Genomic DNA, 25,942 nt, shown 5'->3' on the forward strand with positions numbered 1-25,942 from the left:
CTGCATAAAAGTTGTGGAAAACTCTTCATTGCTTTGAAATGATTTTCAAGTTCTCCAGAACCTGGCTCCAAGTTACTTCCCCAGTTTCCTGTCATAATGCCACCCACCCCCACTCTTTTAGGGTCTGCCAAAATTAAGGAAGTTTTCACTCTCTGGTCCAGAATCAGTGATTCTTTGGATCATGTTGAATGAAGATTTCAATAAGATAGAAATCTTCTCTTTCCTTTTTTCTCTATCAACGAAATCTGAAACAGTATCCAGATGTTTTCTGTCTTGCTTTAAGGCTCTGCTGAAGGCGGGCTCCTTCTGCAGTCTCAGACACTCAGACCCAGTACTGCTCACTCGGACCTGAACGTGAGGGCAGAGGGGTGCAAGCCACAGCTGAACCCCTGTGGGTGATGATTCCAGCCAAAGAGAAAGGGCATTCTGACATCCCTTGTATTTCTTTTCTGGGTCCACAGAGAGAGTCAGCATCAACTTTATTCTGCTTTATTTGGGAGACAAAGGGGTGGTGGGGCTTCCCAAGTTTTGATCAATATATTAAAGAGCCAAGGCCTCTAAACAAGAGACATTAGATAAGGGATTTGTGAGTGTGACCCTCCTCCTTTTATCCTAACTTGGGGCATGTTTCCTGCCTGATTCTGAGAGAGACACTCAAACGCACTTGTTAAAGAAAAAGAGCTGATAGTCACCATCTGTCAATGTCATCTGCTTCCCGTGAGGAGGAAACGGTGGAATGTTATGGGACGCAGTGCACATTTGGGGGATTCTCCTGGGAGTTTCCCATGACTTATGCACCCTACCTTTTAACTACACTAGACTGCTCACAGTTTCCAGAATATATGTACACTTTTCTGTTATTTATATCATTTAGAATTTCCTATTTCTTTGCTCAACTTCTTAACGAATGTCACCTTTTCTCTCTAGCTCTGTATTTTCCTCCTCCAAAAGTGAACCTGATGGCTTCTTCTCATGTATGAAGCTTTATATACAATTCTGTCTTGTGTTTATCACCTTACTTGTTCACATACCTGCCCCTCTGCTAAACTGTGCACTCAGAGGCCATGAAAGGCTCTAAGTACAATCCTATAAATATTATCTCATACTACAGATATTGGTGAAATTGAATGGAACTAAGGCTTCACCAGCTCGCTAGACAGAGGGGAAAAAATGAGCTTTTATGATGTGAAATTCATACAATAAACTTTGTCTACTTTTCATTAAGAATAAAGTGGGGAGCACATTAATAATCTGAAAGGTTTTAGGAGTAATCATTTTCAAAGGGGTATTCTGTTGGGAAAAGGAGCATTTATATTTAAGACAAGGCAAATTAATGAATATTAATTGGTTTCAAAGCCCAGAGTAGATTATTGTTGAAGAACTTACTAATAACGCATAGCATACGAGAGCTCATTCACAGCCAAACTCCAAGGTCCCAAACTCCTTTAATATCCCAGTAGAACTGAAAATGTGATTTATGCTTTGGATGGAAGAAACGAGGGAAGTGTCAGCCTCTAATTTGGTAGTTTTCAAGGTGAGGAAAATGACTGCCTATACAAACAACCATTTTCAGGAGAGGACCCTTCTCGAGTTTTCAAGATCGTAAGATACTCATAGCAAGTAAGCTGAATTTGTGAGCAGAATTGCAGAGAATAGTTATCAATATTAACACAGACGTCACTTATGATTGGTTTGTTTCTTTGAAATGTTCTAATCTAATGATTATACCAGACCTACATAATGAGTTCCTTTGAGTAGATGACCATGCACCCAGGGACAATGCCTAGTGCCAACACATAAAAATAAATACCTGTCCACTTTTAAAGATCATTGATCTCCCTGTGTGTCTCAAACCTTAAAAATACTCTAAAACTGACTACATGGATCACCTTAAACATAGAGCCTAGGAATGTTTTTTGATATTCATCTAACTGACAGCAACAGAATACAGATCTTTAATGGTCACGAGAAGTTAGCTGTAGAAGAGACCCTTGCCTCCGTGTTTTACAGATGCAGAAACTGAGATCCCTATCTAGGCCTGCTGGTGGGCAGAGAGCCCAGAGTCCTCATCTGGGGAGTGCCGTGTCATGAGGAGAGCCCAAGGCTGGGCACTAACATTACACATTCATTCCCTTATCAGACAGCCTGGTTGGTCGTAAGGAGAGGAGCCCAGTACACACGTTTAGCTGCCTGTGGCTGAGCTTCTATGGTCAGCGAAGGTCTCTATGGTGTCCTTTTGGTCCCCAAAACACTGACTCTTCCATATTTGTTTCCGAGTCAAAGGTTGTTTCTAAACCACAGACAAGATGCACCACGCTCCTGCACCCAAATGGTGATTTAGGGCAGTAACAACTGACCCATATCATTGTGCCCTGGTAAACGGCACAAACAGACATCCATAGGAGACCAATTGCTTTTCCAGCCTAGAAGAGTCTGATTAGGCTTCAGAGCAACACAAAATCTGTCACTTTCTCACACAAACATAATCATTGGGTTGGCCAAAATGTCCGTTTGGGTTTTTTCATAACATTTTATGGAAAACCCAAACAAACATTTTGGCCAACTCAATATGCTTTATGTGCTTTCATACAGGTTGAAATGACAATGTGCTGAATTGCTTCATGACTCTTTTTATGAAAATAATCTGATATATGACCAAATTTCATGGCTTAAAATTTGGCTGAAATCTAATTTTGTCTTGTTCTTTGTAACTCACTTTAAACATTACATTTGGTTAACTTCTTGCTCAAATTCTCATGCAAGGAAACTTGTCAAAGCAGATTAGAAATTTGAACTATAAGAATTCTTATCTCTTTAAACAGAACCATTATCCACAGACTGTGAATAAAAGTATTTCAAAATGTCACTCTATTTGTAAAGAATTTAAGCATTTCCAACATCTAAAATTTTAAGAAAAACTCCACAAAGGAGAAATGCAACTTCTCCAAAGGGACAGCAAAAAAAAAATTAGTTCCCAGATAGCTGATAAGTGGGGCTATTCTCACTGTGTAAGCCTTCTTAATGAAGTTCAAAGAGGGAAGTGAAAAAGCTGGCTTAAAATTCAACATTCAAAAAACAAAGATCATGGCATCCAGTTCCATCACTTCATGGCAAATAGATAGGGAAAAAGTGGAAGCAGTGACAGATTTCATTTTCTTGGGCTCCAAAATCACTGCGAATGGTACTGCAGCCACGAAATTAAGACACTTGTTCCTTGAAAGAAAAGCTATGACAAACCTAGATAGTGTATTAAGAAACAGAGACATTATTTTGCTGACAAAAGTCCATATAGTCAAAGCTATGGTTTTTCCAGTAGTCATGTATGGATGTGAGAGCTGGACCATAATGAAGGCTGAGCACTGAAGAAACGATGTTTTCAAATTGTGGTGCTGGAGAAGACTTTTGAGAGTCCCTTGGACAGCAAGGAGATCAAACCAGTCAATCCTAAAGGAAATCAACCCTGAATATTTATTGGAATGACTGATGCTGAACATGAAGCTCCAAAACTTTGGTCACCTGATGCTAAGACCTGACTCATTGGAAAAGATCCTGATGCTGGGAAAGACTTAGAGCAGGAGGAGAAGGGGGCAGCAGAAGATGAGATGGTTGGATGGCATCACTGACTCAATGGACATGAGTTTGAGATGGTGAAGGACAGGGAAGCCTGGCGTGCTACAGTTCAGAAGGTGACAAAGAGCTGGACATGACTTAGCGCCTGAGCAACCACAAAGCCTCTATGGTTTTCTGCAGTAAGCCAACATCTTTGAGATTCTTTAATGAGTCAGACTCAGATACTGAGAACCAAGATATGCACATCTATTGTACAACCTCTTTTTTCTCACCATACCACCCCCACCTAAAAAGAATGAAACAACACACTATGCAGTGACATTATTTTCACATTCAATAATGCAATGATTTTAGGTTTCATCTAAGAAAATTGATGTAATGAAAAAAGCATGAAGTTTGGGCTCACATACTCGGATTAAATCCTAGGATCTCATTTCTTAGCTGTGTGACCTTGGAGAAGTTAATTATCTTCTCTTAGTTTCTATTCATATGGATGATTATATCTACTATATGAGGTTGTCAAAATAATTAAATGAGATAATTCATATAAAATGCATAGCACAGTGTTTGGCATTCATTTTGTATAAATAATAACTATCTGTGGAGGACCTACTATTGTCAGACATAGTTGTTGGCCCTCATAGAACATATTCTAAATATGCATGTACCTAAAAAAGATGAAAAAGCACTGCCTTTCTGCCCTTTTTCATCATTCTCTTCTCTGTGGTAATAGAAAGTAGTCACCTTTCTACATACTAAAAGCCACTAGTGAAGTGTTATCATGAAATTTGCTAACCATTATAGAATCCCATTACTGAGGTTTGGTGAGAGTCCCTTGTCTTTCTTTTTTATAAGTATCTTGTCTTTTAAAAATTTTTTTTAAAAACAATTTTATTGGAGTACAGTTGATTTACAACTGTTGTATTAATTTCAGGTGTACAATAAGCAAATCAGTTATATGTACACACGTATCCACTCTTTCTTAGATTCCTTCTCATATAGGCCACTACAGAGTATTGGGAAGAGTTCCCTGTGCTTAATACAGTAGGTCCTTGTCAGTTATCTACTTTATATATAATCGTGTCCCTCAACTTTCTTATGCTTTCCTCTGAGAATGTGCCTTCCTCTGACATGTCTTCTGCTTTTTCATAGTGTCAATATGTGTACCTACATCAGTGTGTAAGAGATGTTCTCAGAGCAAGGAAGCTACGGAGTGAACAAGAAAACCCTTTGTTTCCAATCTACGAGAATGTGAATCCAGAGTATCACAGAGGTAGGAGCTTACTGCACTTCTTTATAAGTTTATTTAGCAAAATACAGTCTATCTGGAAGCCATTAAAAACCTCAAGCTTTCCCAACACGCATTGATCATCTCTTCTTCTCCCCAAAGGTTTGAAGGAAAGGCCCTCAAAAAGTGGCAACAAGGAGGAGAGGCTGAGTGGGGAGGGAACCCCCATAGTGGAGCACAGGTTTCATGTGATATCTCCTCCTAGGCTTGGGGTGCCCTCTGTTCAGGACTTGGCTTAATATTTCTAAGGAATAAGGCTTACTACTAAAGAGGATGCTTTGAAATAGCAACTGGGAATTCAAAGTGTAAAATCCCATTGGAGAAGAACTTGGCCATATGTATGAAGGTCCTTAATATGTTCTTGCCACCTAGTATTTCTACTACCACCCTAAGAACTGAAAAAGCTTTATGTGTGAAGCTTTTCATAGTTAAAGGTCTGAGTGAAAAAACATAAATGTTCAACAGTGGAGGGCTAAGCATACCATGGTGCATTCACTGAGTAGAACCGAATGCAGTCATTAAGAATGATATTTTTAAGGATATTATAATAATATAGATTTTCTCATAAATAAGTAAGAAAAGCAGAATGTTAAACAAACAAAAACAGCACATAACGGCAAAAAAAAAAAAAAAAAAAAGACTGGAGAGAAATTTGCATGCTCAGTCACTCAGTTGTGTCCGACTCTTTGTGACCTTGTGGACTGCAGCCCACCAGGCTCCTCTGTCCATGGGATTTTTCAGGCAGGAATACTGGAGTGGGTTGCCATTTTCTCCTCAAGGAGATTTCCTGATGCAGGGATCAAACTGGTGTCTCCTGTGTCTCCTGCATTGGTAGGCAGATTGTTTACCACTGAGCCACCCAGGAAGCCAGAGAGAAATAAAGAAATATATCACAGTAATAAATCAGATTTCTCTGAGCAGTAAAATAACGTATCATTTTTCTTCCATTTTATGTTTTTTATAAATTTTATAGAACAAGCATGTAACATGTAATTTTTAAATGAAAAATTCAGCAGAAGAAAATGTATAAACTTTGTAAGGCACTGCTTTGATCAGACAATAATTAATTGACATGTGAAGGGTCTGCTTTTTCCTACTCAGGACCATCATTAAAATCTATTTTATCACACTGGCTAATTGCAAATTTGAAGTTACATTGTAGTTTATTTCCAGCTAACAAATTACCTCAACACTTATCAGCTGACCTCTACATTTAGTATGTCATAGTTTCTGTAGATCAGGAATTTGGAAGGGGCTTAGCTGAGTGGTCTGGTCCTGGATCTCTCGTAAGTCAAGATACTGGCCAGGACTACAGTCATCTGAAGGCTTGACTGGGGCTGGAGTGTTCACTTCAAGACTGTTCATTCACGTGGTTGTTAGCGTAAGTTTCAGCTTCTTGCCACATGTCCACCCATAGATGTTTTTTTTTCTCTTGGACAAACATTATCTCAGAGCTCTTTTATCTCCATTTCAAAATGCTCTTCAGTTTTATTTAGTTCTCTGCACCCTCTTGTAGCCACCCACCTAGCCAGTATATTAAATAGTTAGTAATCTCTAAAGCACACATACATGAGAGGGCTGCTATTTAAAGGAGTTCTTTGTAAATCAGATAATCCTTTTGTTTTATAAATAATTACCCCCTAATTTATCAGGAGAGTAAATTAATAGGTTTTGCATGTGAGATTCTTTAAGAGGCCCAAGATGGAGGAAGCTCTGGAGGATCTTGGAGTTTCCTTGTCTTGTTTTGGCTTGTTTAAAGGTCTTTTTTTAGTGTGATCTTGGGTGTGCTTAAAAGAAGCTGATTATGGTATGGTTAGCTTCAGGCATCTGAAAGTTAGGATTCAGGTCCTAGCTCTGGATCTAGCTAGCATTCACAGGCCGTATAACCCTGAGGGAATTTCTGTACCACTCTGGGCCTGTGGGCTCATCTGGAAAACCAGAGGGTTAGACTGGAATCACTAGTCTTTTCCAGTTCTAGTAATCTACAATCCTGAATGCAGTGACCTGGTCCCCACAGGGATGGTCTCGCCCTAAACCATATTGAGTTTCCATCATTTCTGCTGGTCTTTGCATTCGTCATTTTCATAAATAGAACAAACAACTATGACACACCCCGCTACAGCCTCTAATTCCAGTGTCTTTCCTTTCAGATTCGGGCTATTCAAGGCATTGAGAATGTACCCGAAGATCTCCTGGATCAGAACTATTCACTGTGTGATTTTATTTAAAAAAAAAAAAAAAAAACTTGCTTCATGCCTTACAGAGGTGCCAGCTATTTCTGTTGATATTATGTATAATTTATTAATCTGGAGAATTTTAAAGATTTTATGTAATTTAAAGGTAACAGATATTATTGTACATAGTTGTAATTTGTAGTTTCTTCTGTAAATATGTATTTTTCATAATGTTTAATATTAAGCTTTATATAATACTATTTTTCCACACCAAAGTGTTCATGGCTTGTTCTACCTAAACTAATTCAACCTGTATAACAGGACAAGTGGTAAGAAGTGCATGGAGGTGGTTGCAGGGGTGATCCCCTAGGCCAGGGTTTTTACCAGTTTTGACACCCACTGGGCAGAATACAGGGCAGGGCTGGAGACAGCAGAGAGCACAACTGGCTTTGAGGGCATTGCTGGGACCCAAAGATGATCCAAAAGCAATTCATGTATGTAACAACGTAATAATATAACAATCAAAAGAAAGGATTGAAGAGATGAGATTAAGCACCAAAGCTGAAGTAGGTGTTTGTGCATCCCGTGGTTAGTGTCTCCCCTTTGTCCGGCCATAGCTCCAAGCCAGCGTGGTCAGCTCAGGGGCCACGTAACCTGCAAGGCAAGTCCAGGCTGCCGGGCTGAGGGTTCTGAGAGGGAATGACCAAAACAGAAGTGATGAATTCCTCTTATCCAGAAGCGTGCCACCTGCTCCCCTGACTGGAAACAGTCAACATGCTAAGCGCCACCGCAGCCGCGGGAGACTGTTCCACTGCATCCACCGTGTGCCGTGTGTGAGCATGCGTCCCGCACTGGGATGTGTGTTTTGGCCAGTGGACACACACTCATCTTTGTCTCATTGCTAGGAGGCTGCACTCCTGGAAAAGTCAAAATCGCACTGGTCATACTTGGATTTCCCACTAAAAGAAGATTGTGGTGACATATTATGCTACTGATCAAAGGGCCTAATATTAATACCTCTAGAGAAATATCCACAAACATCACATATCACTAATTTAAAAAATACTGAAACAAAAGTTCAGTGGTGCCTAGTATAAAATTTTCCAGACAGCTTTTTTTAGTAAATCATTGAGGTCAAAATATCAAATAGTCACTTTCAGTTGCATTTAATATGAAAGGCACTCATATCTGCCAAGTTGACCGATTTTGACTATCACAAATTTCAGTGAGTCAAAAAGTGAGCACTGCCCTCTCCAAGGTCCAGTTCCAAGGGTCTTCCTAGAGAAAATTTGAAACACACCTGTATGGTATCATCATGGACTCCTGAGAGATGAGTCGGGAATGTTTGCCTTTCTCTCACTACAGATTCCTCTGTAATAAATTTAAGATTTAGAGAGCCAGGTTGTTGGTCTCATAGCTTCATTTGCAGAAAGAGTACATTTCTTTTCAAAATGTATACTTTTTGCTACAAACTGTAGAACCCCATAAGTACTATAATGGGTGTAATTGCCATAGTAAGTGGAAAAATCATTAAATATACCTAATATAGTTGTAGTAAATTAAGGCTACACCCAAACTGGAAAGTTTTCCAGGGCTTCTTGAAGTTTGTGGGAACAGGAAAAACCTTTATAAGAATGAATGGGAAGAGGATTCCAAATCTTCACAGTGTTATCACGCTCAATGCCTTGTGAAATGACAGTGTTAGGGTCTGATCCTGTTTCAGGAAACCAGATGGCTCTTCTTGAAATGAAAAGGAACAATATACATGTAAGTGTGGCAGAGGTACCACTGGGGAGAAAATAAAGATCAGAGATGTATGAGATGATATGTCTATTAGGAACAACTTTCCCTGTATCAATAAGAAAAAGCAATAAATTTTAAAAAACCAGAATTTTAAGCCGACGTCACTGGGTATGAAGCACATTCATACATGGAAAGAAATTCATTTTCAGCTTCTCATTCATTTAGAAAAGTTTAAGTGCCTGCAACTTGCTAGGCACTGTCCTAGAAACCACACATTTCTATTCAATAAAGAGAATACATCACAGTGATAATGGTGGGATTGTTGTTACTATTTTCAATTAAACCTGAAAGAGGGCCTCAGCAAGGCAGCAACATCACCCAGCAGCGTCACAGTGGCAGCCTTCCTTGGGCCACAAATTGGCTGATGCTGCTTCTCTAGCAAATCTCTGAATGAAAAAGAGAAAGAAAGCAATTAATTGCACAAATCAAGAATTAAAACCATAACAAACCTACACGGCTGTCACAGTACATACCCTGGCATATCTGGGGTGGAATCAGAGTTATGGAAATGGACATGACAAGGGAAAACTGTATGTTCTTTTAGTCTAATGCAGGACAAATTTATTTCTACCCTCCACCTGTCTAATTTTAAATCTCCTTAGCAACAAATATTTCACTGTCTTCCCTCCCACCACCATCAAAGACTAAATACATAATCTAGTTGATCTATTTATTAAATTTAAGAGGAGGAAAAACAGGTTTCCTTGACATTCAGCTCAATTAATTTAATCCCATCATGTGTTATGTCTTGGTAAACACTCCACTTCCTGTCGCACTGGGCATCCTGGCTGCGCACCTGTGCAGTACACTTTAATCATCAAGCCTTCAAAGTGCTTTTGAGCTATCAAATCTTGGAAGGTTCCTGTCTTGCATCTTAATAATTATTTATCCAAGTCTTTTATAATTAACTCCTTTAATCTCTACTCATTAAATCAATTTCATACTATTCTGTCTTCTCTGGATAGCAGCCAATTTTTCAGCTCTTGAGTCAGATTTTTCTAAGGCTCCTCTCCCTGTCTGGGTCTGCACTTGTCCTAAGAAATTCAGCAGCACTTAATGCTTCCGAGCCCCTCTTTTTCACTACACTTCCCCTTCTCCTTTTTGAATATGTTTGCTTTCCCAGTAGAAGGTGATTTTATTTTCTGTTCATCTTATCTCTTCATATCTCCTCATACCCATTGGTATGTCATAGTCTTTTCTGGCTCCACATTTTAGAAGAGATGATAATGATTCATTTTTGAACACTAAAATGGCCACAGCACACAATATACTCGGGACAGTTTTATTTGGTAGAGTCTTTAATTAATTTTATTATCTCTCGGAAGAAAGCCCAAAATGATATTTGAAAATAATATGAAAGCACTAAGCAGATGTCCAGCAATACAAAAATAGACTTCACATCTTAGAGTTCACACTCTGATTCTTCTAATGTCTCAGGATCCAGGTTCTTGTATTTAAACACTCACCTTACCTCTTGAAAGAAAATTGTTGACTATGCACTAAATTCTCATTCACTTAGGCTTCTGGGTCTCTATGGTTGGAATCCTAAAGTCATACACCTGCCAGATCTGAGTAACAGCAAGTAGCAGAATCTAAGCACCAACTCTGGGGTACTCTAGAGTTTTAGTTCACACACATGAGGCAGACCAAATCTGACCTGATTGGGGGAAAAAAAAAAAAAGGTAATAAGCTGCTTGTTTGATGTAGCAGCTCAAGGACTTTCCACGTTCCATTTCATTGAGGAGATGGAAGTAATTGATGACTCACAACAGAGTGGCAAAAAGGAATGGCTGATCCTCCTGGAAGTGGCTGTGAGCAAGGCTTCAGTGGTACCTCATTCCAGAAGAGACAGAGTGGAAAAGGCTGTTATCAGCCCAAATGTTCTGTTAAGGTTCAGAGTATTTTTAACCTGAGATTTCAAATCATATCAAGTATTCAAAGCTTGTTTCACTCAAGGGAAAATCTATAAACCATGACTGCAGAAAATGAGTGAAATAATACAAAAAAGGAAAAATATTTGAAAAGAGGGGATCTAAGCAGACATCATCAGAAAGAAGAAACAGCATTCCTTCTGTGTCCAGACTGTTTCTTGGGGGTGTCATATGTTTCTGTTAAGACACATTATCCTTTGAATGGTTCACTTTGACTATGTTGGCCAGATGATGTAGCTGACTAAGCAATTGAATTGATTCATTTAGTTTTGTGAATTGACCAGGTGTTTGACGAAACTGAGTTTAGAATTCTGAACACACTACCTTAGATTCTTTTAGTGGATGGTGCCTTTGAAAATGTTTGGCCATTTTAGTTAAAATGCAGGGTAACATTTAATGCAGCCATGATAATAGCAAAAATCTGTTCTGTTCTAAAAATGTTTCTAGCAATGGAAATATTTTTGACTAAAAGACTACTCTTGACTTGTAGGGAGGCTCCCTAGGAATAAATATATGCCACAAAAATAAGGCATTTTAATTTTTTTAAAGATTGTCTATATAGATGCATTCATGACATAAGAAAATGGTTGGTGAATGCTCCTAAAATAAAGGCTTATGTAATGGAAATAAAAAGCTCTATTAACAGACCTACCAAAAATGATTTTTGTAACCTATATGCCAATGTACATGATCTTATGTAAGATATCAAAATAAGCTGTTGAAAATGGTGAACAACGTCCGACAAAAGTAGTATGTTTCTTCTAGAAGATTCACAAGAAAGGTTAGTTATGGCTGTTTTCTGCAGTAAGTAATTTCTTTTAAGAAAAGCTATCTTCATCCTAAGAGTAAGCTTTCTGTTATGTTGGAGATGTTGTGTTTTGATAACATCTTGTGAGTGAGCAAGTAAGCCTCCCCACAGAAAGGAGCATATGCAGTTGTGGCTTTCGGAGTGTGTCATAGTTTGGGTGGCTTTCCCCTGCAAGCTGAAGTGAGAGTATACAGTGGCCTTCATGAAATCTCCTAATTTCGACCACGCTAACAACTAGGTGCACCAAAGTTCTTACCTGAAGAGTCCTTAATCTCTAGTTTCCTAGGTAGGACCCATCAGGCTTATAAATTCTGCAAGGATAAGAACCAAGTCTTTGATCTCTTTTATACTCCCACCAGTAGAAATTAGTACACAACTCATAGACATTCAACATATACCTTTTGAGTGGAAAGTGCTCCTGGCCCAATACTTTGGGTATTAGGTAATCAGTATCTAATAATGCTAGATATGCTCCATGTGTTCATGGAGGCTCATCTGGCTGTCCCTTGATTTGTGTGACGCTTAAATAAATAAGGCAAATACATCTAGCAACTGAATGTGTTATGTTCTTTAATAGAGCTCTTTTTATGTTTTTTATATTATGTATTCTTTCTCTGCAAATCTGGTCATTTAAAATGGCAGTCGATGGTTCTGTTTTTTTCTTATGATAGTACCTCTCCACACATTTGTATTTTCTAACCAACTCTATTTAAAGAAAGCACGTCCATAGTCTTTGTATTTAATTTATGTATTTGCTTAATGTTTTTTCATACTGTAACTGTGGTCAAAAACAATCTATATAGTGTCATACACACCTTCTCACTAGTGAATAAAACAGCTATTTGTTGAAGCAAAGTGTTCTGTCTTCTATTTGCCTGTATCTCATTTATCAATTTCTGTCATCTGACTGCTCGGGAGAAAGGTTAGAAGTGACTGCTTCTAAATGAGAAAAATCTTGCAAACCATTATCATGAAGCACTTGGTTGTTTTAACCTTTGCTCCTGTGAATGCCTAGTTGGTCACCTAGGGTATCACGAACATATAATAGACTCTCTGGTTGACTGTCTCCAGCTAAATTCTTGGTTTCAGTTCTCTAATTCGTTGGTAGCCAAAATGTCATCTATCACCAACAGTGTCTGTGTATTCTCAGAGGCACTGCCCCAGCTGGATCCCTGAGCCCTTCAGAGGCACTTCACACATAAGCGGGTGGTGTGACATTTGGTTAAGAGCTGCTGTGTCTATTTCCAGAATCATTATTTTGCCTTTTCTTTTTCATTTCAGTTGAAAAAACTCACTGTCCTTCACAACTCCAGTGTTTCATTTTTCTACAACTTACTTACAGAAATCTTCATTTTTTTAAAAAAAAAAGTACCATAACAGATTTACATGTAAAACCATTAAATCAAAGCCATCCTTTGTTTTGAAACAATTTCTGGATTCAAATTGAGTTAGCAAAATAATTTGACTTCTGAAGCTTGACCTTGTTTTGCCCAAAGTAGCTGTTTGTCTGATGGAATTTACTCCTAAAGGAAAAGGGAATATGACAATATGAAATAACCACTTAGTGATTCTACTGGAGTATCCTCCACAATCATGAAGTGTTAGAACTGAAAGGGCCACTTTAGGATGGACAATGATGGAAACCAAGACCAAGATTAAGATGATAGAGCAAAATAGGACAATGCTAGAACCAAACCCTATCTTCCTATCACTTGTGGGGGTGGACCTGCCTACATATAAATATAGAAGAAATGAAGAAGAATGATTCTCAGATCTGGGGCATGTAATTGCCATCTTGCACACAGAGACAGAAAGAACCCTGAGTGGAACTTTCAACATTTTATGTGATTATTCCTTTAATTTTGTATGTTTGGAGACAGTCATTTGCCAAACAAATCTCAGACTATATTTTAGAGTCATACCTTAGCAAAATTCACCACCATCTTAGAGCTGAAGTACTATAGAACAGAAAAGGAGAAAACATGATTATTTTAAAAAACATAATACTATTATAAAACATTTTTTATTAAAACTGATTAAATCAAACCACGTAAAATCCAAAAAATTTCTACCACTAGATTTGGAAAGAATTGGAAAAGCTTTTGATGTTGCCAGTAAAAGGAGCATTCATAATACAAGGATAAAAATTAACTGGTAAAATTCAAGCTTGAGTAATAGAGAAAACCATGCAGGGATGGTTCTGTGTAGGAGTTAACACTTGCCAAAGTCCAGTCTTAACTAAAATATCTCCCCAACCCAACATCTCCCGAAGAATATTGTACCATTATTTTAGAGAACTGTTGATCTAAATAAGGCTTGCCCTTTTTATCCTGGGGTTTATAGTAATGATACAAGAACCTTTGTGTAGAGTAGCTTAATATTAAATTACTTTGCTCTTGGAGCTCTTGACCCCAGGAAGAAACTTGGCATCTATTTCAGTCTTTAAGAAAGAACTAACAATGAAATATGTTTCCTGTCTCTGTGACCCTGCTGCAAGCTTGTTGGTGGCCAAGAAGTTTCTGTGTCTTAGGATTTGCCGAGGAGCTAAGGTAAATAAAAAAAACAACAAAATAAAACAAAAAGCTGACAAGACAACTATAGAAACAAAGCCGTTAAAAGAGGAAAAGTTCAGAAGCTTGGGAACATTCCTAAATCTAACCTCCATCAGAAAATACCATTTGTAAGAGTCATAAATTAAAGATTCAAGCCAGATTTCATTCCTAAAGAACTTTCCAATGACCCCTGATCCAGTCTTCACCCAAGTAGGTACTCCTCCATTCATGACAGATGACAGGGCAGGACGCGGGGGCGGGAGCAAGGGGTCAACAACCGTCTACCTGCAAAGAACACCACATCAGCAGTAAACAAAGATGAACCAGGAGAGAAGAGAAGTGACATGAATGATCCTACGCTGGTGGAAAACTGGGAGGAAGAAGGCAAAAGTAAAGTGAAAGATGAGAGCTATGAAGGTGCCATTGGGAGTCTTAGACCCCTTGCAGTAATAGGATTTTCTCATTTAAGAGGAAGACATTCTAAGTTCTGTTTAAAGTGCTACAGATGGGGCCTTCATTTTTTTCACTTTTTTGTGTTTTTCTGCTGTGCTGGGTCTTGGTTGTGGTGTGCTCGGCTTAGTTGCTCCAGGGCATGGGGGATCTTAGTTCCCTGTTGTTCAGTGGCTCAGTTGCGTCCAATTCTTTGTGGTCCCATTGACTGCAGCACCCCAGGTTTCCCTACCCTTCACCACCTCCCAGAGTTTGCTCAAACTCATGTCCATTGAGTCGGTGATGCCATCCAACCATCTCATCCTCTGTCGTCCCCTTCTCCTCCTGCCTTCAGTCTTTTCCAGCATCAGAGTCTTTTCCAATGAGTCGGACCAGGGATGGAACCCACATTCCCTGAGTTAGAAGGTGAATTTTTAGTCACTGGACCATCAGGGAAGTCCCAGGGCTGCATGTTTAATCTTTAGGATGTCACTTAAAAGTTTGACTCCAGGCTATTATCTTAGTGAGTGCCTCGCCCATGGTATACTATCAATCAATGATTGTTTCCACTTTGTAGATTAGAAAGCAGAGACACAGAGAAGACCAAGATACTGCCCGAAATTTAGCAAAATAGGAACAATAACTAATGCATATGATGCCCTAATTATAGTGTCATCTAATTTAACTCTTCACACAGTCTAGTTCTCACACTAACATTGGAGGTAAGGAAACTGAAATTTAAAGAGAGAGTAATTTGCCCAAGGCCACACACTACCAGCTACTTAGTTTCCAATCTGAATCTTCCTGACTTCAAAATGTGGCCACTTAACCTCTGTGCCCTGATGGGTCAGTGGTAAAAAATTCATCTGCCAAGCAGGAGACTGGGGTTCCATACCTGGGTCAGGAGTTCCCCCTGAAGAAGGAAACAGCAGCCCACTGCAATATTCTTGCCTGGGAAATTCCATGGACAGGGGAGACTGGTGGCTACAGTCCATGGGGTCAAAAAGAGTAAGACATGACTTGGTGACTAAACAACAAACCTCTCTGCCAGAGTATTCCAAAGTTTGGTTCCCAGACCAGCAGCACTGATATCAGCTGGCTACAAATGCAAATGCTCAGACTCACACCCGGTAATCCTACTGAATTTGAAACTCTGGGAGTGAAGCCCAGCAATGTGTGTATAACAAGCCCCCCAGGTGATTGGACACGTGCTGTTCTGTGTGGAGCCTCTTTGCTTTGCAGCTTCTTGTTAATCAAATCTAATTCTTTGAGGCAACATTTTGTCAAACCCTATATGACAAAGAAGAATAATAATGTGTAATGTTTTTGACCCCTAGCACATAAAAAGTTCTTAATAAATGTTAGCAACTATTACTATTGTGTCCCAGGTAGCACACTCTACAGCCTTACCTGTGTTATCTCATTTAATTCTTGAAAAACTAAATAAGGCAGGGACTACAATTATTAAAAAGCAGAGACATTACTTTGCTAACAAAGGTCTGTCTAGTCAAGGCTATGGTTTTTCCAGTGGTCATGTATGGATGTAAGAGTTGGACTGTGAAGAAAGCTGAGCACAGAAGAATCGATGCTTTTGAACGGTGGTGTTGGAGAAGACTCTTGAGAGTCCCTTGGGCTGCAAGGAGATCCAACCAGTCCATCCTAAAGGAGATCAGTCCTGGGTGTTCATTGGAAGGACTGATGCTGAAGCTGAAACTCCAATACTTTGGCCACCTCAGGTGAAGAGTTGACTCACTGGGAAAGACCCAGATGCTGGGAGGGATTGGGGGCAGGAGGAGAAGGGGTGACAGAAGATGAGACGGCTGGATGGCATCACCGACTTGATGGACATGAGTTTGAGTAAACTCTGGGAGTTGGTGATGGACAGGGTTGCAAAGAGTCGAACACGACTGGCTTCATATCTCATCACCCCAGCAAATGCTGGAGTTCTCTGTGTTGTCCCTATGCCTCCATCTGACACTCCAATCCCCCTTCTACACTGCCATCTGAGTGACTGATCTAAAATATGAAACTGACCATGTGATGTGATATGAAAGTCGTATAGTCATGTCCGACTCTTTGTGACCCCATGGTCTAGTCCATGGAATTCTCCAGGCCACAATACTGGAGTGGGTAGTCGTTCCCTTCTCCAGGGGATCTTCCCAACCCAGGGATCAAACTCAGGTATCCCGTATTGCAGGCAGATTCTTTATCAGTTGAGCCATTGGGGAAGCCTGAAACTGACCATGGTCCTCCTGAAATTGACCAGTGACTCCCAATTATCCACAAGATGCAGTCCAGGCTTCTTGGGGGCCATAGAAAGTCTTTGATGACTTGCCCCTGGCTTCTTCCCCAGCTGCAGCTGTAGTCCCTCTTCTCCCTGCAATTTACATGTCATCATTCAAATCCTTGTGGTTTCTAGGGTGCATGCTGCTGTTCTACACATTTTTGCTCTGATACATTCCTTTTTATCCTCCCTGAAATAGTTCTTACCTCTTCTCTGAAACCCAGGACCCAGCATAGTGGGCAGGAAGGTCATTAGCTCAGGCCTCACCCTCACAAAGGGTAGCAAACATAGCCCTTTGATTTATCTATGTGCCTGTGTGTGTGTGTACGTGTGTGTATAAGTTGCTTCAGTCATATCTGACTTTTTGCTACCCTATGGACTGTAGCTCACCAAGCTCCTCTGTCCATGGGATTCTCCAGGCAGGAATACTAGAGTGGGTTGCCATGCCCTCCTCCCGGGAATCTTCCTAACCCAGGGATCAAGCTTGCATCTCTTATGTCTCCTTCGTGGCAGGCGGATTCTTTACCTCTGGGCCACTGGGGAAGTCTGACTTATCTACACGTAAAGTTAAATGTAGTCACAGAGATGCAGACAGGAATGAGAGATGAAGACAAGCTTCAGATAACTTTCAACTCAGGCCTGTTACTAGGTCAATCTGCCTAGGGTATTTTATAAAGAAATATTTTTAAAGAAGTCCTTTCATTATTTTGTGATTTAAGCAATTTCTATAACCCTCTTTAGACATTTTTTAAAACTTAAATTTTTTTTTTTTACTATACCAGAAGTCTCAAAAACTGGCAGTGACCTTCTCTTGACCCCAAGATGACCGTTGACCAGTTCCCAAACTTGTCTCCTGAGACTCAGCTCCAACTCAGGGTTACTTCTGTACCCACAGAAACATTTTCCATTTTTCATGCACAGTGGCATATTATGCTGAAATAATTTGTTCTGTCTTCCCCCTGAGACTTCATAGTTTCCAGAACAGGTTCTCCAAGGCACCAAATAAATGAATATGAGATTGACTTCAGATATTATTCTAATGGTAATAATAATAATGCAATATGGCTCAACAAGTAAAGAATCTACCTACAATGCAGGAGATGCAAGTTCATTCCCTGGGTCGGGAAGGTGCCTTGAAGAGGAAATGGCAACCCACTCCAGTATTCTTGCCTGGAAAATCCCATGGACAGAAGAGTCTGGTGGGCTACAACCCATGGTGTCGCAAATAGTTGAAGATGACTAAGCATGAGCATAGAATAATTACATGATAGAAAGAGATGCATTTCAACTAAGTGCTGGGCATCAGTTATTGCTTCCTCACACATTTTCACTGAGTCAGTCTTCCCCAAAAACCCTGTGAGATGAGAAATCGAGCCTTAATAACACAGCCAATTAGCAGCACAACCAGGCTTCAGGCCCTGACAATCCGGCTTCAAAGCTAGTGGCTACCACTCTACCAGCAGTTCTCAAACTTTGGCGTGCTGGCTCAGTGGTAAAGAATCCACCTGTCAAGCAAGAGACATGGGTTCGATCCCTGGGTCAGGAAGATCCCCTGGAGAAGGAAATGGCAACCCACTCCAGTCTTCTTGGCTGGGAAATCCCATGGACCCTGGAACCTGACGAGATACAGTCCATGGTGTCGCAAAAGAATCGGAAATGACTTAGCAACTAAACCACCACCAGAATCACCTGGAGAAATATTAATAAAGCACAATTTAAGTGGGCCCCATTAATAGAGCTTCTAAATCAAAGCGTTCATATTATGCTCTGGTGTTATGAAAAATAGTGAAGTAAAAATTTGAAAGCTATTTCATATAATTCTCTGAGGATGGTTTCATCTCATTAAGTAGATAATGATATTTCAGAAAATAAGTTTGTAGCTCTTTAACAGAATTCAACTTTAAAGAGGACTTTGTGAAGATTGAGTGTTCATTTGCAGTTATTGGTCTTTTCTCTGGAAGAGCAGAGAATTTTGAGACCAACTGGGTTCAAGTAACGCCTGCTGACAAGCTCTGCATTTGCACAACTTCACAATGAGAAAATGAGTTTAGAGAAGTTTTAGACTCAAGTTGCTGAGCCAACAAACAACCCCTCCAGAGCGGCTGCCCTGAGAACAGGCTGAGCTCAGGGCAGAACATTCTCCGATCAACCGTCTAGTCACACCGTCACCAGCTCAGCCCACTTCCCCACACCCAGTTCTTTCTAGCCTGGTTTATTCCTCTGTAAAAAGAAAAGTCCTCTGCTGCCTGGCATTTGTGATGCTTGCAAATCTGATGGGTGGAACTCCTCTTCTCCCATTATAACCATCTCTCCCCCACCCCACTCACCACTGGCAATATTTTTTTTTCTCAAATAGAGTGTCTCCTTACCTAAGTCTGGACTTCTTTTGAACTTGATACCAGTCTGGGTTTGCTTCAAAATGTGTATGATTTCTCACCTGCACGCAATCTTAGATCCACATTCATGATATTTTTATCCTCATTTAGTAGAAAGAATAATGGATACTGAAATATCCACTTTCTAATCCCTGAAACCTGTGAATATGAGTATGTTAGCTTACATGGCAAAGGCAGGGCTTCCCAGGTGGCACTAGTGGTAAAGAACCCGCCTGCCAGTGCAGGAGATGCAAGAGATGGGAGTTCAATCCCTGGGTCTGGAAGATCCAGGGAGGAAGAAATGGCAATGCATTCCAGTATTCTTGCCTGGAAAATTCCATGGACAGAGGAGCCTGGTGGGCCACCATCCTTGAGGCTGCAAAGAGTCAGATGTGACTGAGCACATTATTTCAATTTAATTTTCATGGCAAAGGGGGATCAAAGTTGCCAATGGAATTAAGCTTCTAATTAGCTAACCCTGAGATAGAGAGACTGCCTTGGATTCTTTGGGTGGGCCCAACTACAAGAGTTCTTATAAATTGAAGATGGAGGCAAGAGAAAGAGAACCAGAGACAGCAGTGTGAGAAGCTGGCCTAATATTTCTGATTTTGAAGATGAAAGAAAAAGGCCATGAGCCAAGGAACGCAGGTGAGCTCCAGAAGCTGAAAAAAGAAATGGATTCTTTCCTAGAGCTTCCAGAAGGAATGCAGCCATGCTGACATTTTGATTTTAGCACAATGAAGCTCGTTCTGTGAAATCTGACCTCAAGAACTGTAAGATAATAAATTTAGGTTGTTTTTAAGCCAGTTTTCCAGTAGTCATGTATGAATGTGAGAGATAGACCATGAAGGCTGAGTGCCAAAGAATTGATGTTTTTGAACTGTGGTGTTGGAGGAGACTTGAGATTTCCTTGGACTGCAAGGAGACCAAACCAGTCAATCCTAAAGGAAATCAACCCTAGATATTCATTGGAAGCATTGATGTTGAATTTGAAACTCCAGTACTTTGGCCACCTGATGCAAAGAGCCAACTCATTGGAAAAGACCCCAACGCTGGGAAAAATTGAGAGCAGGAGGAGAATGGAGCAACAGAGGGTGAAATGGTTGGTTGGCATCACCAGCTCAATGGGCATGAGTTTGAGCAAACTCTGGGAGAGAGTGAAGGACAGGGAAGCCTGGCATGCTGCCGTCCACAGGGTTGCAAAGAGTTGGACCTGCCTGAGCGAATGAACAAGAGCAACAGAGCCACTGAATTCATGAAAACTTGTTACAAGAGTGATGGGAAACTAACGTACTCTATTTTACAGATAATGGATCTGAGATTCAGAGAGTTTATAAAATTTGTCCCAGGTCATACAACCAGTAAATAATGAAACTAAACCCGAAACTCAAGCCTCTATATTCAGAGCCCCTATTTCTACTACTATGATAATTCATAAAACAAATTCTAATCTCTTCTTTTACATGATAGCTTTTCAAATATTTGTAAGTAGATACCATGTCTTCCCTTAGTCTTCCCTAGGAAAACCAGAAGTTTCTGTGAGCCTCAGGTGACAGTTGGAGGTTCCCTGACCCTCCTGGAAAATACGGCGGCCAAGCTGAACGCGGTGCCACTGAGGCTCCAGCACCGCCTTTGCATGTTTCAATTCGTCCTTTGAAAAGTGGCGTTTATAACTCATAAAATTTAAGCATGACTCTTTGAGTTAAAAAAAATGAGGTGGTAGTTTTCTTTTATTGACAAATTGGCTGTGAACTTAATGTTCCTAAAAAATGAGTCATTTGAATTGGAACATTAATTTATTTGAGCCGCTGGGTCCACATCACTCTGAGAAAATGCCATTGCTCTGTCCCTACACAGATCACCCCGTAAAGGCCCCAATACCTGACTATGGTAGTAATAGTTCAGGCTTCCTTCTTGCCCTCCCACCTGAAATCTCAGATGCTGGAGGTAATAACACCCTTTTAGAAGAGTGCATTTGAGAGTCCACCTTGCCACCTCTGCCCCACCTGGAGACATTAAGTTTTGCCTGTAACTGAGATTCAATAGTACCACATGTTTGTATTAGAGACAAAGTCTGTCCTGTCTCTGTAAGATCCATCCTATAAGAAAAAGTGGGAGGAAGAATGAGCCTTCAGCTCTGAAATAACCAACAGGGCCAATAAGAACGGCAAATATCTCATGGCTGGGGAAGCATAGATAAAGGGACAGTCATCTTCCATAGAGGTGCTTAGCTTGAGTCCACAGGAGCCAAATGTAAAGTTCTGAACCAGCTGCTAAACACAGCCATTATTAAAAATTATATAAGTTCGCAACTTTATAAATCATATTAAAAACAAAGGCAAGAAACACTCAAAGCTCATTACTTCCTAATTATTCTACCACCTTTTACTTATCCCTTCTCTTAAGGTTATTTCTCTTGCTAGATCTATATGATTGAAAACCTATAACAGTGCACTACTGAATAGCTCTCTCAGATTCTGAGTTCAGCAGTGTCACATTGATGGCTTTACAATCAGCCATGGTGGGTGGATTTATTCCACAGATGTCAGTAAATCCTGTAAATGAGGGCATCTATCTCACCCCTGGCTGAATGTCAAACATTTACCAGGACATCACTTCCCATCAGTACATCTTTCCACCCTGCGCCACACAAAACATTGCAACCCGCTCACCTTGGGAAGACATGAAGGCATCAGCCACATCATTTCATCCAATAATTATAAAGGGCAAAGTAAACCCTTCTAGGATTTTTTTTTTCTTTAAACATTTTTTTTTTTTTGGTTTGAAAGGTTTGTTCACACATTTATACATCATCTGCTTCCTCTTTAAATTTCAAAGTTACTTTGGATTTTATAACATGGAGTTAGCATTTAAGGTATGCTATCTCACAAAGGAGAATTATAGGAACTAATGAGAATTCTACAGTGTTTTTGGTGTCTCTTGGTCTGTGATGTATGGGACAGTATGGAGACCTCCTTGAGTATCCTCCTTTCTATATTACCTTTTATTTCCACTGTTCAGTTCAGTTCAATCGCTCAGTCTTTTCTGACTATTTTCAACCTTATGACTGCAGCACGCTATGCCTCCCTGTCCATCACCAACCCCAGAGCTTACTCAAACTCATGTACATTGAGTCAGTGAAGCCATCCAACCATCTCATCCTCTGTCATCCCCTTCTCCCACCTTCAATCTTTCCCAGCATCAGGGTCTTTTCAAATGGGTCAGTTCTTCGCATCAGGTGGCTAAAGGATTGGAGTTTCAGCTGTTGCATCAGTCCTTCCAATGAATATTCAGGACTGATTTCCTTTAGGATGGACTGGTTGGATCACCTTGCTGTCCAAGGGACTCTCAAGATTCTTCTCCGACACCACAGTTCATAAGCATCAGTTCTTCTGCGCTCAGCTTTCTTCAGAGTCCAACTCTCACATACATACATGACTACTGGAGAAACCAGAGCTTTGACTACACGGACCTTTGTTGGCAAAGTAATGTCTCTGCTTCTTAATAATGTCTAGGTTGGTCATAACTTTTCTTTCAAGGAGCAAGCATCTTTTAATTTCATGGCTGCTGTCACCATCTGCAGTGATTTTGGAGCCCCCCAAAATAAAGTCTGTCACTGTTTCCATTGCTTTCCCATCTATTTGCCATGAGGTGATGGGACCAGATGCCATGATCTTGGTTTTCTGAATGCTGAGTTTAAGCCAACTTTTTCACTCTCCTCTTTCACTTTCATCAAGAGGCTCTGTAGTTCTTCTTCACTTTCTGCCATAATGGTGGTGTCATCTGCATATCTGAGGTTATTGATATTTCTCCTGGCAATCTTGATTCCAGCTTGTGCTCCATCCAGCCCAGCACTTCTCATGATGTACTCTGCATATAAGTTAAGTAAGCAGGGTGACAATATACAGCTTTGACATACTCCTTCCCGATTTGGAACCAGTCTGTTGCTCCACATCCAATTCTAACTGTTGCTTCTTGACCTGCATACAGACTTCTCAGGTAGCAGGTCAGGTGGTCTGGTATTCCCATCTCTTGAAGAATTTCCCACCATTTGTTGTGATCCACACAGTCAAAGGCTTTGTCATTAAAGCAGAAGTAGATCTTTTTCTGGAACTCTCTTGCTTTTTTGATGATCCAACAGATGTTGGCAATTTGATCTCTGGTTTCTCTGCCTTTTCTAAATCCAACATGAACATCTGGAAGTCCACAGTTCACGTACTGTTGAAGCCTGACTTGGAGAATCTTGAGCATTACTTTGCTAGTGTGTGAGATGAGTGCAACTGTGTGGTAGTTTGAGCATTCTTTGACATTGTCTTTCTTTGGGATTGGAATGAAAACTGAACTTTTCCAGTCCTGTGGCCACTGCTAAGTTTTCCAAATTTGCTGGCATATTGAGTGCAGCACTTTCACAGCATCATCTTTTAGGATTTGAAGCAGCTCACCTGGAATTCCATCACCTCCACTAGCCTTGTTCATAGTGATGCTTCCTAAGGCCCACTTGACTTTGCATCCCAGGGTATCTGGCTCTAGGTGAGTGATCATACCATCATAATTATCTGGGTCATTAAGATCTTTTTTGTAGTTTTTCTGCCCATAGTACTGGGCCCTTTTATTAAAAATACTCCTATACCTAGGTTTTCTCAAGAATCCCAATTTCATTAACTTTATAACTTAATCAAGGTTTCCTTGTTTAGACACAACCTCATCCAAAAACACTTTAAAGAGGTTGTGAGGTTTGTTTGTTTATTTGGAAAAAGTGGCAGAAAAATCTTCTCAACAATCAGGGCAAAGGACTTTTCACTTTTCATTATTGAAATAAAATGTCACTGAACAGAGAAACCTCCACTCAAGCAGCGCTTGCCAAGAAAAAGTCACCTGAAGGAGAATAAGGAGGGCAGATGTGAAGAATGGAACTCCTCCCTCAGCCTGCTGCTGGGCCGGAAGGGGAACACAGTCAAAACAGCCGCACAAGGAGGGAGGGGGACCAGACGGTCACTGCCCATCGTGAGAAGCCAGTGATGACCTGTGACTGGAGCTCTCATCAGAGAAATCAACCAGGAGTTTTCAGGCCGCTTGGAGGTCCAAGTAAGGAAGAGTTGGGGCGTCAGGGGATTATAATATACCTAAACACTCACTGAACACTTGAACATACTGAGTCAGGATCACTATTAAGTATAAAGCATTTTGTGTATGTTATCTTTCCATACATCATTTTACCAATTACCGTTACCTAAATGGCCCAGAAAACACTCTTCTTAAAATGTCTTTACACACTTCCAAGACAGAGATTCAGACAATCTGCTAAATAATAGTAAATCGGTTTTTAAAAAACCACGTACTACTTCAAGGCTCCAACAAGATGGATTTTGTTGAAATCACAGAAAAAGCTGCTGAGCAACAGAGGTGAGTTTATGAAATTTACAGCAACAAGGGAGACCTTATTGACAAAGTCTTGGTAGTCACACAAAAAGAGAGTGTAAGAAAAGTATTTGTAGGCTTTTGGAATATGAGTTCAAGAAGTTTAAGGCAGTTCTTTAAGGTGCAGAGCTTATTGGGAGTGAGCCAAATTAATAAGATAATGAATCAGTAAAATAAGTTTTGCCAAGAGAACACACTGGTCATATACACTGGTCAAACACTCTTTTCCAACAACACAAGAGAAGACTACACATGGACATCATCAGATGGTCAATACCAAAATCAGATTGATTATATTCTTCGCAGCCAAAGATGGAGAAGCTCTATGCAGTCAGCAAAAACAAGACCGGGAGCTGACTGTGGCTCAGATCATGAACTCCTTATTGCCAAATTCAGACTTAAACTGAAGAAAGTAAGGAAAACCACTATACCATTCAGGTATGACCTAAATCAAATCCCTTACAATTATGCGGTGGAAGTGACCAATAGATTCAAGGGATTAGATCTGATAGACAGAGTGCCTGATGAACTATGGACAGAAGTTCATGACATTGTACAGGAGACAGGGATCAAGACCATCCCCAAGAAAAAGAAATGCAAAAAGGCAAAATGGTTGTCTGAGGAGGCCTTACAAATAGCTGTGAAAAAAAGAAAAGAAGAACGCAGAGGAGAAAGGGAAAGATATACCCATTTGAATGCAGAGTTCCAAAGAAGAGCAAGGAGAGAAAATGCAAAGTAAGCAATGCAAAGGAATAGAGGAAAACAATACAATGGGAAAGACCAGAGATCTCTTCAAGAAAATCAGAGATACCAAGGGAACATTTCATGCAAAGATGGGCACAATAAAGGACACAAATGGCATGGACCTAACAAAAGCAAAAGATATTAAGAAGAGGTGGCAAGAACACACAGAAGAACTATACAAAAAAGATCTTCATGACCCAGATAATCATGATGGTGTGATCACTCACCTAGAGCCAGACACCCTGGGATGCAAAGTCAAGTGGGCCTTAGGAAGCATCACTATGAACAAGGCTAGTGGAGGTGATGGAATTCCAGGTGAGCTGCTTCAAATCCTAAAAGATGATGCTGTGAAAGTGCTGCACTCAATATGCCAGCAAATCTGGAAAACTCAGCAGTGGCCACAGGACTGGAAAAGTTCAGTTTTCATTCCAATCCCAAAGAAAGGCAATCTCAAAGAATGCTCAAACTACCACACAGTTGCACTCATCTCACATGCTAGCAAAGTAATGCTCAAGATTCTCCAAGTCAGGCTTCAACAGTACGTGAACTGTGGACTTCCAGATGTT

The 25,942-nt window shown here is 40.3% G+C and overlaps 1 protein-coding gene and 1 long non-coding RNA gene across 4 annotated transcripts in view; one reads left to right on the plus strand and one right to left on the minus strand.

Moving 5' to 3' along the window:
* Nucleotides 1-8,923, plus strand: part of PTPRB (protein tyrosine phosphatase receptor type B) — a 119,019-nt gene extending 110,096 nt beyond the window's left edge. For all 3 annotated transcript variants that reach the window (XM_020893842.2, XM_070454595.1, XM_020893839.2), the window contains 2 exons: nt 4,723-4,843; nt 7,009-8,923. In XM_020893842.2, the coding sequence (XP_020749501.2) occupies nt 4,723-4,843; nt 7,009-7,031 (144 nt within the window). In that variant the 3' untranslated portion in view covers nt 7,032-8,923. The remainder of the gene's footprint in view (nt 1-4,722; nt 4,844-7,008) is intronic.
* Nucleotides 7,077-14,799, minus strand: LOC139030853 (uncharacterized). Its single transcript, XR_011483288.1, has 2 exons — nt 13,497-14,799; nt 7,077-9,221 (listed from the first exon to the last, which is right to left on the minus strand). It is a non-coding gene; the product is annotated as an uncharacterized lncRNA (long non-coding RNA).
* Between the last annotated feature and the right edge of the window lie 11,143 nt (nt 14,800-25,942).

This window comes from Odocoileus virginianus, chromosome 24 (assembly GCF_023699985.2).
Source record: "Odocoileus virginianus isolate 20LAN1187 ecotype Illinois chromosome 24, Ovbor_1.2, whole genome shotgun sequence".
NCBI lineage: Eukaryota > Metazoa > Chordata > Mammalia > Artiodactyla > Cervidae > Odocoileus > Odocoileus virginianus.